The following is a 16416-nucleotide window of genomic DNA, read 5'->3' as shown; positions in this document are numbered from 1 at the left end:
TTCAGTTGGGGAAGGTGTATCGCTATTATGAGGAGCTTCGTGGGGAAAAGTTTGAGCTCCACGATTGCTACTTTATCTTGGAAGGAACTAGGTATAACTACGCCATATATGATTAAGTGTATAAGTGCACTGTTATCATCTATTTTATTTCATTTCCTTCAATGTAATGCTATGCAAGATGTATCCATTTTATGAATCAATGAAATGATTCTACGAAATCAAAAAATATGATATTCCAGCCCAAGAGTCGTTAATATATATAACTATCCAACCTAACGACTACAAAAAAAATTCATAGGGTCGTCAGTAAATATAACTAAATTTATGACGACCCTTGTTGTTCTATTTACAGGAAGTTTTGGCTTTAGAGTCGGCAACATTAAAAGAAAAAAGTTAACGACTCTGCGTGACCTAGATGAAAGAGTCGTCAGTGTTTATCAAACGCTAACGATTTTTCATAGCATGTAAAAGTTGCAGGTGAAAGTCGTCAAAATAATCTCAAAAAGGCTGACGACTACAGAGAGTCGTTAGTTTATCCTACACCCGACTATAACGACCCTAACACTGGATGTTTCAATGGTGGCCATGAATCGACCACTTGGAGCACCATTCAGACAATTTGAAGAGTACAGGAAGTTTACCTGATTGTTTTGGCCTTGGGGTTCCTCATTTTGAGTGTTGGTTCCTTCATCTTGAGCAATGGGATCTTCATTCCAACCACTGTTCATGCGTTCCTCTATCAACATATCCTCATCAAACATCAACCCATATCATTAGTTGAGACAATCTTACCATCAACACAATCATTGTTGTTATTTGAAGCTTCACCAATCTCATTCCCTCCACTTGAATCACTCATTTGTAAAAACCCTAGGTTTTCCTCTCAAAACTCCTCTTCTTCTCAACACATAAAACACATAAAACACATTTTCCACAATTTTTTTTCCTAAAATCATATTTTAATCTAAATACACTTACCACACTAATCAAACTAATTAATTCCTAATACTAATCATATAAGGGCAGTTTTGCCATTTAAAAAATATTTTTTTAAGGATGACCCAAATTAGGATTGGGTGACCTTTTTTGTCCTGTAATACATCGCCCTCAATTAGAAGTTATGGCCCCAATTAAACTAGGTTAATAGGCTATAAATCCATTCGGGTCCATTAACATTCTTTTTTCTTTCCATATTTACCCTTCCCCTTTAACTTTCGAATCAAAATTTTATTTCTATCTCTCCTTCTCTGTTGACCACCACCAGCACCTCTGCAACTACCACCACCACCTCTGCCGCCGTCACTAACACGGCCTCCACTAGCAGCAGATCTATCACCATGTTTGTGTTCGATTTTCAACCTATATTTATTTTTCTTCATCTTCTTAGGTTAATGATTGAGTTTCCAGATTCAGAGATCGACGAATTTGATTTTTTGGTTTTCGATTTCATAATTCGAGCTGGAGATTGAAAGAGATCTTTGCATGTTCGATTCATTGAAGTCAGGTACTGATGCAGTTTGGATGATTTTTAATTTGATTGCAGATATTTTGGAATTTTAATTTGTTTTGATTCAACTGCAATTTGATTTCTTCGTTTATTTCGAATGAATTGAGCTCGAGATTGTTGATTCTGAAACTGGTATTATTCAACTTTATTTCAGATTTGGGTTCCGATCCTAATTTTAATTTCATCGTATTTGTAGAAATTGTTTATTTTAAATTTATAATATTGATGTTGTAGTGGTGGTGGTTGACCTGGTGGTGGTGGTGGAAGGTGTTGTTAATAATAACAATTATTTTGTGGTTTTTTAATGGGGTTTGGAGGTAAAGTCGGAATTCGAGGGGATTATTGTTGGTGGAACTGTAGTTGGTAGTGGTGGAGGAGGTGAGATTGGATTATGGATGGAGTTTAAGCTGTAATCTATTGCCCAAGGTGAGAATTAGTTGCTCAGACAACCAGAGTGCAGAAAGTTGGCTAAAGGAAGGGGATTTTACATTAAGTTGATGACCAAAGAACTTGTGACAAATGGTGACTTTAAAAAAAATGTGTTGTGACATTCTTGTATCTACACCTCGTCACTTACAGTTCGCTATCTGGAAAAGAAAGCTTAATCTAAGCAGGTATTGTTTGTATCTATTTATTTTGTGTGGCTAATGATAAAAATAGTTAAGCGTCTGCTGCATCTTCATAAATATCTAAAATATGGCACATTCATGTATATATCACCAGTAGCGTACCAATGTTTCTGATCCCGGATATTAGAATTACACGTACCAGAACTTATTATAGCAAGGTTACATACATGTTATGAGGAGTTTATAACTTAATTTCTCTGGTAAAATAGTGTATGTTTTATCGTTGATATACTTCTGGTGTTTATGAATGAAAACAAGCTAGCAATATATAACTAGCACGCCAAGAAATAGCAGTCTCATACTTATGAAATTTATCAGTGACCTATTTTGGTTTTTGCAGAGTGGCGTACCTTGTCCTGGATGAGTCTGACAAGCTATTAGAGCTTGGATTTATTAAGCAAATTTATTTGGTGGTCATAGCATGCTCAAATCCTTAAATAATCCTATTTTTTTTATTTTTTCAGAGTGGTGTACCTAGCCCGATCCATCATGCACGACGCAGTTCGAGTTATTCTTGGATGGAAGTAAGTATTAGAAGCAACTATTATATCTGAGTGTGGTTTAAACGACCGAGAATACCGATGTTAGTAATCTAATATGACTTAGAGGCAAACTTCTAGAAGGCATCATTATCATTTGATGGCATAGTACAAATGTAGAATACATTGATGGTGGTGTAGGTTGGATGGATCTTGTATTCTTTTCTTCTTATAACTGACGTATAAATCAAAATGTGGACCAGAGATCATTTGGAATGCTTTCTGGCAAAATTTGAATGATGATAAGATTTTTAGAACATTTAATATATAAGACATACTGGTCATGTTCTTGCAAGCACGGGACAGATATACCTTTCCTTGAGTATTGTTGGATTCTTGTAATATAGCTAGATATTGATTAGTTTTTGTGGGGAACATTGAAAGCACCTTTTTTAGTTGGGAGACCCATATTAAGCCTTTATGCTAAAGTCTCTGCTTCGTGGAACAGGAATTCTGCGTCAGAATTGATTAAACAAAAACTTGTTTTCACTGGATCTGAAAAATGTAAGGTGTTTGCTACTCGACAAAGTTTTGGCGGAGGTATAGTATTTTATTTACTTGCTTTTCTTTAGACGGTGCTAACTTAATTAGTTATGGTTTGTTTTCTGTGTCATGCATCAGTGATTTAATAAGATCACCCCCAAACTAATTCTAGGTGTATCTGAAATGTGTCTGTAGAGTTTGAACCTACCTGTACTAGTGTTTGTCCAAAGCAAGAAACGAGCGTTTTGACAATATTAGGATCGATTGTATACATGCAGACCTGACCCAAACAGAGGTGAATCTCATCCATTCCCTTTTGAATTTCACAAGATTCTTTGCTATGCTTAATATCCGTTTAGCTTTCTTACCAGTCAATTTGTAAGTAATTACACCAATGTTGTCATAGTTTCATTCTATACTACTTTTTCCTTTCCTATAGTCTCCAACACTGACATAAGCAATTAAGTGTTGTCTCTGTATTTAAGAGATTTTGCAAGCCAATATCTTGAATTGCAGAAACATGGAAATAGTTACATTAAAAGAATCTGTGGTGTAATGGTATCACAACTGACTCTAGTCAGAAAATGCGTGTTCGATTCACGTCAGGTTCACTTATTTGAATATGTCAAATTTTTGGGGTCAACATTGGTTGTTGACACCATATTTTGGAATCAACTTTAGTTGTTGACACCATATACACTTTCCTAAATTCTTAATTTTGATATCAACTTTGGTTGTTGATACTAGATAATGTATTGGGTCAACAATGGTTGTTGACACCATATTTTTGGGATCAACTTCGGTTGTTGACACCATATTATTTTCTGATTTTTTTTTGGACTAACTTTGGTTGTTGATACCAGATTTTGGGACCAACTTTGGTTGTTGAGACCATACATACTCTGAATATTTTTTTGAATTTTTAATTTTGGGGGTCAACATCGGATGTTGATAACATATAATTTTTTTTAGGGATAATTGGCGTTTAGTACCCAGGTTTTGCCCAACACTAGGGCTTTGGTCTAACATTTGTCCAATGTTAGTGCTTGGTACATGGACCAGACGTTGACTGCTTAGTTTTTCACTTCCGTTTCATAATTATTTAAAATTCAATTATTAAATGAGATTACAGTTATATCCTTCACTCTAAAAGATTTACACACCAACCATTCAATGTTAACCCTAATTCTTTCATTCACCTGCTTCTCCTTCTCCAAATCGTTGTCGCCTCCTCTATCATCAAGAGAGAAGAAAAAAATCGTCCCCCATTATAACAGCAACACCAGCTCATCCTCCATCAAACCCATCTTCGATCGCTGTAGATGGAAGATAGTAACACGCCCTCCACTTCAGAACCATACAATCCTTCCATGTTGTCTTCTTCTCAACATGAGCAAGGAATTTAATCTCGTTCAATCATCTATACCTCCCAATCCATAACCAACACCAGTTCAAAAAAATCAACCACAAAATTGGATTTCCATTTAATGAAATTAGGGTTTTGATTCAGTAAAATTAGGGTTTCAATTCAAAAATTTGGTTTGTGATTTGATTCAGAAAATAAGGGTATTTTTTTGATCGAGGAATTGGTATTTCGATTCAGCGAAATTGGGATTTCGATTTATTTATTCAGTATTGTTTGATTCAGAAATTGGTTGGGGTAATTTGGTATGTTCGATTCAGTAAACTGATGCTTTGTTTTCTGGATTTGAGAGAGTAATTTGAAGAAATTGTGACTGCAATCTGAAGAACGATGATATGGGAACCTAAGTCTGGTTACCAGTTTGTGTTGGAGGCGGAAAAAATTGATATTGGACGTGGAAGAAGAAGAGAAAGTTGGGGATCTTAGGGTTTATGATATTTTATCACTATCTGTAAGCTAATTGTTTGATCAAGGCCGTTAGATTATGGAGCCACTTCAGGGCATAATTGTAAACTCTGAATTTTTGTTTTATAAAATTAATTAAGTCTGGTCATAAACAGTCAATTTGGGTCAACGTCTAGTCCAGGTACCAAGCCCTAACGTTGGACAAATGTTAGACCAAAGCCTAGTCTTGGGCAAAACCTGAGTACCAAAGTCTAATTATCCTTTTTTATTATTATTATTTTCTAATTTTTGTTCCAGGTATCAACTTCAGTTGTTGATACCATCAGCGGTGGTGGTGGACTAGCGACGGTGGTGGTGGAAGCAGTGCAGTGGTGGTGCTGCTAGTGGTTTCGGTGGAGTGGGAGGTGGTGGTGGTTGTGGTGGTGGACTGGTGGCGGTGGTGGTGGTGGTGGACTGGTGGCGGTGGTGGTGGTGGTGGTGGAGTTGGAGGTGATGGTGGTAAACTGGTGGCGGAGAAATGAGAGATTTATTTTTTTTGAACGAAGAATTATGTTTGTGTTATAATATAAGAAAAAATTATATAATAAAGGGTGTTAATGTAATCTATCTCTAAGTGGATAAGGTAAGGGTTATATTTATTATATGGTAGGGGTATATTTGTAGAGTATGAAAACTAAGGGTATTTAATTAATGTACCCTTAAAACCTTCACATATCTTATTAAGAGCAGATTCAAGCACCATTCCAGAAAAATCAAGTTGGGTAGCCAAGTCAAATTGGGATTCAAACTTTGCCATTTTGAAAGATAATAAGATAAAAAAATAAAAAAAAATTGTGTAAAAAATTTGGTGTAATTTTGGTGTGATTTTTTGTCATTTTTATAGCGGCGGAGAAAGAGTCGTTGGAGATTTCAAATCCACCGAACGGTTGAGACTAGACCGGTAACGGTCTAGATTACACCTCTAGCGATTTAGTCTACACCTGGTGGTCGCAAAGAAACCTCTAACGGTGTAGTATCGACCGGTAGGTGGAAACTCGACCGTTTACTCATTTCCCCATAGTGGCGTGTGCAGTTTGCCAGGCCAGCTGGCATGGCAAATGGGTGGGTTAGCCATTTTCCATAGGAACCGGCCTAAAGGAAGGCAGTTCAAATTTAAGTTAGAAAATATCGTTTCTTATGGGTCGCATGACTGCGATGCTTATATTCAAACCTCAGATGTCAGAATGCTTTGATTTAGCACGACCGGTCAACTGACGACGTGGTTAGTGAGTAATGGCTACCTAGCTCTGTGTCGTATCGTCACTCCCCGCGCACTTTTTATATTTCCAAGAGAAGAGAGAAGCATCATAAAACCCTCTAAACCCTCATCAAGATGTTCGTCTTCTTCGATTTCACCGTCTTCTTAGCTTTGATCTTCATTTCATGATTTTCCATTTGGAGTTCAAAAATCGAAGTTTTTACAAGCTATGGAATTTTCACTAGGTCTGCTCCATTCTCATTTTAAAATTCTTTATGAGAAGTGGAAATTGAACTATTGTCCCTCCTTTTGATGGGACTTCACAAATATCCCTAACAGACTTTATATATGTCCCTAGTGGCATAATTGAAATTTTATCAAAAAAAGTTATTTTCATGGTTTCATATTTATCCTTTATGTATCAATTCCACGCCCTTCCTTCTTTACTTCTCAGCAAAACACGAACCAGCATCTTCATCTCGTCCTCACCGTCTTCATCTCCGTCGCCACCACCATCTTCATCGTTCCCATCACTAACACCATCTCGATCGCCTCCACCACAACCAGCACCACCACCTCCGTTACCTCCGCCACCGTTATCAACAGATATATTAAGGTCAATATATTTTGTTGTTGTTAAATTTAAACTGAGTTATTGAAGAACGAAAGGTGAATTTAGGGTTCCTGAGATGAAATTAAGATTGGGATCGAGTTAGATTATCAAAGAATCATCATCATCTCGAGTTCCTCCACCAAAACCAGCACCATCACCTCCGTTACCTCCGCAACCGCTATCAATAGATCTATTAAAGTTAATAAGTTTTGCTGTTGTGAAATCTAAACTGGGAGATTGAAGAACGAAATATGAAATTAGGGTTCCTAAGATGAAATTAAGATTGGGATCGAGTTAGATTAACAAAGGAGATGAAGTTTTTGTTTGATTTGGGTCACATTTGGTGATGGGAACTATTGGTGCTATTTTTAATGGAGGTTTGAATCTGTGTTCGAGATCGAGTTCAATATGTTGATGGTGTTCCAGGTATAACAATTGTCCTTTCATTAACCTACTTACTTCAGTTTTTATTGGATCAACTACTGTTGTTGATCCCGTTTATTGGATCAACTCCTATTGTTGATCCAATTTTTATTGGATCAACTACTGTTGTTGGCGCCTTTTTTTAGGTTGGTGGTAATGATTGTATTATAATTGTATTTTTGTTGAATGTTTTTGATGGTGGTAGAAGGTATAGTTGTGCTGGTGGTTGTTTAAGTTTTGCGGCAGTGGTGGTGGATGTTAGGGCAGTGATAAATGTTGCTTTGAATGGTGTTTATGTTTTTATGGGATTAATTGTTGTTGTTGATCCATTTTATAGGATCAACTCCTGTTGTTGACCCAATTTTTTATGGGATCAACTATGGTTATTGATCCATCTATGGGATCAATTCCTGTTGTTGACCCAATTTTTTATGGGATCAACTACTATTGTTGATCCTTTCAACTCCTATTGTTGACAATATTTCCTTGGATAAGTATAATCATGCTTGTAGCTTAAATCATGCTTTGTAGTTTAAATCATGTAAATTTCTTCCAATGTTGAACTTGTGGTGCAATGGTAGCATGACTGACTCCATGTCAGATGATGCGTGTTCGACTAACGCCAAGTTCACTACATTGACATGGATCAACTTTCATTGTTGATCCACTAAATTGGATCAACTTCCACTGTTGATCCTTTTTTTTTGGATCAACTATCGTTGTTGATCCCCTAAACTGGATCAACTTCTACTATTGGTTCTATTTTTATTTGGATCAACTACTGTTGTTGATACAAAAATATCTGAACTAGTGGCGGCGGCGGCGGTGGTGGCGGCGACGACGAACTAGTGGTGGTGGCGGCGACGGATTAGTGGTGGTGGAGGAATGTTGGTGGTGTAATGGTGGTGGTTGTTGTTGAACGGTGGTGGTGGAATGGTAGTTGAATGCTGGTGGTGGTGGTTCTAATGGTGATAGTGAAGTGGTAGTGGAAAAAATTTGTTCCATTTTGAAATAAAGAAAAATATTATATGGGTGAGGGTATTAAGGTAATCAAATTTTAAATGGATAAGGTTATTAAAAAGTAAAAACATATTTATTGTTGTATAAGGATATAGTTATTGAGTGTCAAAAGTAGGGACATATAGTTAACGTACCCTTACGAGAATAATCTTTAAAATAATTTCCCTAATTTTTTTATGCAGACTCGAGCTCACCACATTTTGAGTTGTTTCCTGCTGCTTACACTGGCAAACTCAATCGTTTCAAGAGTAAGAAAAATAGTGTATAATTTTATCTATTTGTTTAATTTTATTATACTGTTTTATTTGATTTTGATTTGGTTGTTTTTTAGGGTTGGCTTTAGATCATGCTAAAGGCGAAGGGATTGCAGTAGAGAAATCGATCGCAAAGGCTGTAGATGAATGTGGACAAGGATCTCTTCATATTGCTGCTGAAGGAGGAAGTTTAAACGTTTGCAAATACTTGCTCGAGACTTTGAAACTTGATGTGAATTCCAAAGATAAAAGTGGTATTATGTCTCTCTTTATGAAATACTAACGGGGGGTTAGTCCTCGAGTGATTTCGGGGGAGTTGAGTGTATTTTAAATCTCAGGGATTTTGAGAGAGTTTGAGAGAGTTTTGTGTTTTTGAGTTCAGGGAGTTTGGGGGAATGTAGGGAGTTTGAGAGAGTTTATTAGAGGGAGTTTGGGGGAGTTTGAGAGAGTTCACTCCTAACTCATTCTCTTTTAAGAAACAATAAACCCTTATTTGCAAATAACATTGATCTTTAATCAAAAGGAAAAAATAAATGAAAATGATCATATCTCTGTATCAATAGTATGTTATTTTGTGCAACGAGATAATTTTTTTTCCCTTCAATTTAACGGTCTCCATACAATTCTAACTCCCTTTGTTCACGAACATTTTCCCACATATCATCCGCTATACTCTTTCTCCATGCATTAGCTTCTTGACGTTGTTGTTCTTGAGTTTGTTGTGTCAAAATTTCATCGTCATTTACAAGCGTTGATGGATGGCTATCTTCCTCTTCCTCGACCGGAAACTCATTTGAACGACATTCTTTTCGTAAGAAGTTGTGTAGGCCTGCACAAGCTGTCATTATCTCTGCTTGCACCTGATACGGAAATGGAGGTTGAGACTGAAAGATCAAGAAACGAGACTTCACAACACCGAACAATCTTTCAACTACATTCCTCAAAGAAGCATGACGCATGTTAAATAAAATCTTTAGCCTTTTTCGTATGAATTGGCTAAAACACGCCAATACGGAATGAAGTACACCACTGTATTGAACTTTGGCATATAGAATAGAAGAGAAGTATGTGCCTAAATAAGAGGACTTAACAAGTGATATTGATTCTCAATGACACCCATGCAAAGTAGCAAGCCAATTAATGCATGATGACATAACAAATTATGAAGATAGTTGTAAAGGAATTCTGTTTCACCGAAACACAGTTTCAGATTGTCCAATCTTTGCAGTACTAATACTTACCAGATCCTCTTGAAATTTTTACGGTACACTTACAACTCAATATTCCACAACACACTCAAACATCATAGCATTCCAACGGTTCATTAAAAAGATACATTACTCAGAACCCGATTACTTTCAATACGTGCATACAGAATTCAGTTCCGGATTTCTCACACTTTGGTGTACCTAAAGTGATCAGAACTTCATGAAATTTCTACAGTAGGAAACCTTCATATATACAAACATCATACTAAAATTTCAGCTTTGTCCGATAAGCGGAGAATGAGATAAATAGGAATCAGTCCCCTATTCGGGATTTAAACTCAGCAGACCATAGTCATATATTGTGCAAGCTTTGCAGTAGCAAACGTGACCTGATCCGCGTAAAATTTTTATTGTACTTCTATAACAAGGTAAACTACGACATACTCAAATTTCATCATATTCCAACGGTTGAATTTAAAGATATCATTATAATCAAATCATGCAATTTCTTACCAAGATCTTTTGAACCACAAATTAGGGTTTTGACAGAGAGAGAGTACCCACAAAAAAAAACTATACACACAATCAAAATAAATAATCATGGGGATCAAAGATATGAAAAACAATCAAAATAGTACACAAATCAAACTATCATAAACAATCATGGAGATCAAAGAAGAAAAAATACATACCTGGAAAAAAACGTTTCCTCTTCTTTCTCCTATGGTTTTCTACGCACCAAACTCCTTCCCAAATCTCTACTCTTTTGAGAGATCTGTTGTGAGACCAAAATACACTAAAAACTCCTTCGAACTCCCCAAAGCAACCAACTCCCTAGTATTGTAGGGTTTTATGACTAACAGGGAGTTCAAGAGATTTTTTTAAACTCCCCAGCAACTAACAGGTGTTTTCTAGAGAGTTTAGGAGACTCCTCTAAACTCCTCCACGACTAACGGAGATTTGGAGAGACTCCCTCAAACTCCCTCAGGACTAACAGGAGAAAACCTAAATACATTAAAATCTCTCGAACTCTCCCACGACTAACCCCTGTTAGAGATTTTGTCTCGTTTCAGGAATGATATGCTGCTTCTCAATTGGTTTTTATGCTGATGAAATCTGAAGAATATAGAATTGGTTTGGGTAGTTTTTTTTTGGTTCATAGTGGTCCGAAATATGAGAGATTCATCTTCGTTTAGACTGTTCATAATTTGCTATTGTGGTTATGAAGTAGATATGTCTCTTTGTTATATGTATTTAACAGGTATCACACCCTTGTATACTGCAATTTTGAATGGCCATTTGGACACATTTAGATATCTTTTTGAAAACGGTGTCAATGCTGATGCATCAGATGATATGAATTTCACTCCTTTACATTGTGCTGCTGTGAAAGGTACTCCCTCTCTGGATGGTACTTTCAGTCTTCAGCTAGATAGTAGACCTTCGTTGGTGCCTTCAAGTTTAAAATTTAATTACACCTTATATTTACTTATTACAGAAAGTTGTGGCTGCGTTAAAAATTTCACTTATCTGGAAACACTGACAGATCTACCTCATTAAGTGAATTAGGTTACTAGTTCCCGTATGTGATCTCTTATTTACTAGTAGACCCTGCTACATGCTAGGATTAGATTTCCTGTTAATGAGGTCCTGCCCTGGCCAATTTGTTGGATCAGTTAATTAATAGCCAACCAAAAGGATGTCGTAGTTAAAATGTTCTCCTTGCCTGCCTTGATAGTCGGCCTACTACTGACTAATGAGCCATCCTAATCTTACACCGTGATATGGATGTTAAGATCAATGTGTATATAATTGAACCATGGCGATATACTCCATTTGGTGTAGTTTTCACTAGACCTGTCTAGAGCCTATACTTCCTCGAAGTAGGATATGAAGTCCGAGTAACAGTAAGATGTTTCTTAACTTCTTACCAAAAATCTTTATTTGTATAAAATGGAATTAAGCATGCAATTCTTATGAGGTATTATCTGTAGGTGATACAAATATTATAACCTTGTTACTTTCAAGAGGTGTTCACATAGATGTTGCAACTAGAGCTGGCACTGCCCTTCACTATGCTGTTGTTGAAGGTCACCAGAATGCCGTTAAAGTATTGTTGGATCACGGTGCAAATGTAAGTTGGGTTCTTCTGCTGGTGTTGAAGAGATTTCGTCTGTAAAGTGGTCGATCATGAAGAAAAACTAACATGTCCTTAAAATGTCAGCTGATTCAATTGTTGTCAAACTTAATTAATTTTATTTTACCATGCAGCCTAATGTTGTTAGCAGTCAGGGTAGGCCACTAATTTCAGCAATTTTAAGAAAGTCATGGGAATGTGTGGAACTTTTACTACAGGTAACAAAATTCCTAAACCCTCTGGTGGTACAATGTTTTTTTTGCTTACTCAGACTAAGTCATGATCCAGAAGTTGTAAGTTCGTAACTATATGTTCCTTCATAAACCAGAAAAGGCAATTACCATTAGTACATTTATATTGTTGAGAATTTTCTAATTGTAATAAACGACACTCTGGGCATGACATTCCCTCGTGTAATAACTCACTAGTTCATCGATACATTTTCATGCTTCAAAAAAAATTGTTGAGAATTTTTACTATTTACTTCTTTGGCCCACATCTAACAGGGTTTACTTCAAAGCATTTGTTTTTTTGATTTTTGTTTCGCGTATTACCCGCGATCTCAAATTTTAGACTTGAGTAGTGAATTTCTGACTACAAAAATTGATGTACAAGTATTCCAGTTTTCCAAAATTCTTTCTCTGAAGTGGTGGTTTTTGTCTTTCAAGTCAGATATTTATTGTTTCCCGGGTCATCATTGTTTATTTGTTTTTAACTATATGAGGCATGTCATTAGTTGTATTTTTTCTATTTTGACCTTGTAGAAAGCCTTGTCTATCTGGTTCATTTGGATTCAGTTATAGTAATCTAAATGTTGTTCCAACTGAATGTGGTGAATTGTGGTGAACAAAATACAGTGTTTCTCTGCTTGACCTTGTGCCGAACCATAAGTTTTTCTTCTTTTTGTGAACAAAGCTGTCAATTTCACCATAAAGGTTATTCTTATTTCTTATTACTAGCTGCTAACAAGCGAAATTAGATACCAAAAATTGTGGTCAGCCAGTAATTTTTTTTTTCTAATTATTTTAAATTTTGCCTTTTTAAAAAAATATACTTTTATGTATTCTGTCAAGTTCTTCAAATATTAATAGGTTAACATTGTTAGCTGCAACTAGATTTGTGCAATTGCTTCCATGTATGTAGCATTTTTTTTATGCTTGATCATTCGTTTCTCTTATATTATGTTATCTCGTTATTCAAGCTCCCAGAACTAGTATTGAAATTCTGAACAAAAACTAAAAGGGTTAGTATGGCGCCTCATGGTACCCATGGACGTGACAATTTGTAATTCTTATGGACCATGATAATGGGAGTAATAGTTTGGGAGGTCTGGAAAAACTCTCAATCTTATTACTTGGCATTCGCGAAACCAATGCTTCTGTAAATTTTCATCCCATTATCTCCTGGAAGATGTAACGTGTTGATCAAAATATCTTCAAAATGTATCTTCCGTATATATATATATATATATTCACCTTTCACAGCTTTTCCATGCTGGAGTATGTAATAACTCCCTCCAATTCCGATGTATATATAGGCAGGCGATGACCCGAATGCTGTATTATATGGACAAACACCTCTGGCACTTGCAGCAGCAGCAGTGGATGGCCGCGCGGATGGCATTAGACGCTTACTGGAAGCTGGTGCAGACCCAAATTATAAAGTGAATGTACGGCTGTATTAAACTTTTCTACTTGCTTCGTTTTTGTCCAAATTTTGGCATCTTCTGAGAGTATGTGTTATCTCCACACATAGATGATTATGCAGGTCCTTGCAACTTTATCATAAATTCTGTACCTTACTGACTACTCTGGGACCTGGGTATTAGTTCACGGCTTATATGAGATATCTTTGGTAGTTGATGTTTGTTTTTATATCTATGTTATATCTACTGAAGAAAGAAAGCAATTTGTATTTCCCAAATGCTTTAGACCTTGATGCAATAGAACTATAAGTAACTTGTTTGTTAGTACTAAAACGTTTTGCTGTATGACATAGTTTCTTACCTAATTTTGTTTCTGTTATCCATCGTAGTCAGGGGCGACAGCATTAGAAATTGCAGCTCTTAATTGCAATTATCCAATTGTTGGGGTTCTTTTTCCTGTGACATCTCGTCTTCCAACTTATCCTGAATGGAACATTACCGGACTAATGAGGCATGTTAATTCTGATGCAAACAGGATGCAGGTATGACGTTTATATCGTACATGCTCGTTGTGTTGTCTAACTTGACTTCATTTCCTTACTTTCACGGTAACTTAGCAAATGGGTTTTTCTGTTTCATTACGTTTATAAAAATCGTTGACAGCTTCATCTTTTCCTTCCACCAGTTCATAAACCTCTAGCGGACTTCCCTTCTAGTCTATGCCTTCAGTACGAGTCATCAAGTTTGTAGTTCTACTTCTTATAAACCTACAACACTACTGCCTGGTTATTGAAAACTAAATAAGCCGCCACCATTTTCTCAGAAGCAAGTATGGCTCCATGATATGGCTCATGCCCACATACGAGTTTTGCTATCGTGTTATTGCCTCAACTACACAATTATCTGTGGAGCATGGCGTCGAGTTTTAGGCTCGTTCACCCCGTAATGGAGTCTCATTCACGTACTTTGAGATGGCTACATATACTTCGAAGTTGAATATGAAACATTGTTCTACTCTATTTACTGTCTCTCGCACGAGAATTTGTTTTCCCCAAAACGGAACAATATGTACACAGGCTATCCAAGGGGTATGCCCACTCTATAGCAAGCCAGGCTGCTGCTGGGCTTACCTGAGTTGTTAGCGTGCTCGGCTGTCTATGGCTGTCACTAGACAGGTGGACCTGTTTGACTCTCTAGTTATGGTGCACCGATACTAAATTTTACCATCTCACATCTCTTACGTATATCCGCTAATTCCGAACTTTGAATGTACTGGAATTCCCTAATTTGATGTGAGTTTATCAATAATTTTGGAAAGTCTTTTGCAGAGGGAAGTCTATATGAAGGAGAAATTTGATCAGGCAAAATCAATAGGAAGATATGCATTCCAGGCAGAGCAGTATCTATTGGCAGAGTATTTCTTCGACGAGGTAGTTTCCAATCGGTGAAATTCTTTGCGCTTTTGCATGGTATTCAAACGGAAATAATTTTCCTTCTTTGTTACTTATATATTGGATGTTCTTGGATCAAGACCAAGGAGTGAGTGAGTAACCCTACCGTTGTTGGTATTATAACCGTTTCTTAGCCACTGAACTGTTCTCACATTAACTTAAAACATATAAGCATATAGTGTCTGGATAACAGTTTCTTTTATATGTATTTTCCTTTGTAAGTAATGATTTGAATTTGTCAAACCTTTTATGGTTTCAAATTTTGCAATGAAAACTTATACTAGTTTCTGTGTGTGGTGTCATCTGCTCAATTCTTTTGATAGATTTTGACATCTAAGCATATTTGGTTCTGATTTTCTGGTAGCACATGGACCTATAGGAAGAGTTGGGCTCTTAGAAAATTTATTAGCTGTATTACACATTGTTGAAGCCTCACTTTTCAGGCCAGTGACTGGATACTTCTGAGTAACTGATTCAACATCATCTCCTTTTCCTATTGTGTTAATTACTTTAATGATTTTGTCTTCTTTTGTAATGGAAATAGGCCTTGATCCTTTTTCCAAAAGATCCAGCAGTACTATGCAACTTGAGTGCATGTTATGCGCGTCTAGGTGACGGAACCAATGCGCTTGACTATGCTACTAAATGCATGATTGAAAGGCCTGAATGGCCTAAGGTGTACTATAGGTTAGGCGTTGCGCTCAATATACAGAAAGTAAGTATCTGCCCCTCAATTTCCTTATTCTCTCCAGTAAACAACATCGAGTTTTAACGTTCTGCTGCATTTTTTGTCACAGAGATATGATGATGCAGCAGATGCCTTTCATAAGAGTTTGATGCTCGATTCAAGAAACAGAGAGCTTAAAGATGCGTATAAGTAAAAGTTGATACTTTCACTTCCAACATTAAGAATCCTGATGTGATATTTTTCAGCTTTAAGGATCTATTTTGTTTCTTCATACTATTATTGTTTCGTCTCTTTACAGGAAAGCTGTTGAAAATATCAAAGTGGAAGAAGATAATGCTTAGTAATGTAGATGTGAAAGCATTAAAATGACGAAAAGATTTACTCACTTGATCAAACTATCCCAAATTACTATATAGCTAGGAGATTGTAGTGATGAATTAGTTATCTTCAAACTTCTGAAAAGTCAATTTTGTATATTCTTAGGTTAGTGCCACTTACCAATGAGGAGTGTGACATGTTGGACATCTATATCTAGGGTTATGAAATCTCCTAATCCATGTGAAGGTTATAACTTTTGATGTGCAAGTCTTTATTGCCACTGTTCGTGAACACACATTGCGTTGTTATTGTCTGACTGCAGCTTCCACTGGCTTTAAAGTTGCACATTTTCTAGTATTCTTTTTCTGCCGTTACTGCTGGTTATGACATCGTGTTTTGTAAAAATGAGGGTCTTCTCAACTTCCCAATGCGTCAC

The 16416-nt window shown here is 36.5% G+C and overlaps 1 protein-coding gene across 1 annotated transcript; it reads left to right on the top strand.

Annotated features, from left to right (window-relative positions):
- The first annotated feature begins 1263 nt into the window (after window positions 1-1263).
- LOC113351662 (protein TANC1-like) lies at window positions 1264-16003 on the top strand. The gene is made up of 14 exons (XM_026595607.1): window positions 1264-2121; window positions 2601-2660; window positions 3124-3215; window positions 8462-8527; window positions 8611-8787; window positions 11003-11134; window positions 11736-11875; window positions 12013-12096; window positions 13416-13547; window positions 13913-14065; window positions 14852-14953; window positions 15519-15689; window positions 15772-15851; window positions 15961-16003. The coding sequence occupies exons 1-14, from the start codon at window positions 2027-2029 to the stop codon at window positions 16001-16003; spliced, it is 1527 nt and encodes a 508-aa protein (XP_026451392.1). The 5' UTR covers window positions 1264-2026.
- Window positions 16004-16416: the final 413 nt, after the last annotated feature.

This window comes from Papaver somniferum, chromosome 1 (genome assembly GCF_003573695.1).
Source record: "Papaver somniferum cultivar HN1 chromosome 1, ASM357369v1, whole genome shotgun sequence".
Classification (NCBI taxonomy): domain Eukaryota; kingdom Viridiplantae; phylum Streptophyta; class Magnoliopsida; order Ranunculales; family Papaveraceae; genus Papaver; species Papaver somniferum.
Note: the sequence above shows the minus strand (reverse complement) of the source record. Positions and strands in the feature narration are given on the sequence as shown.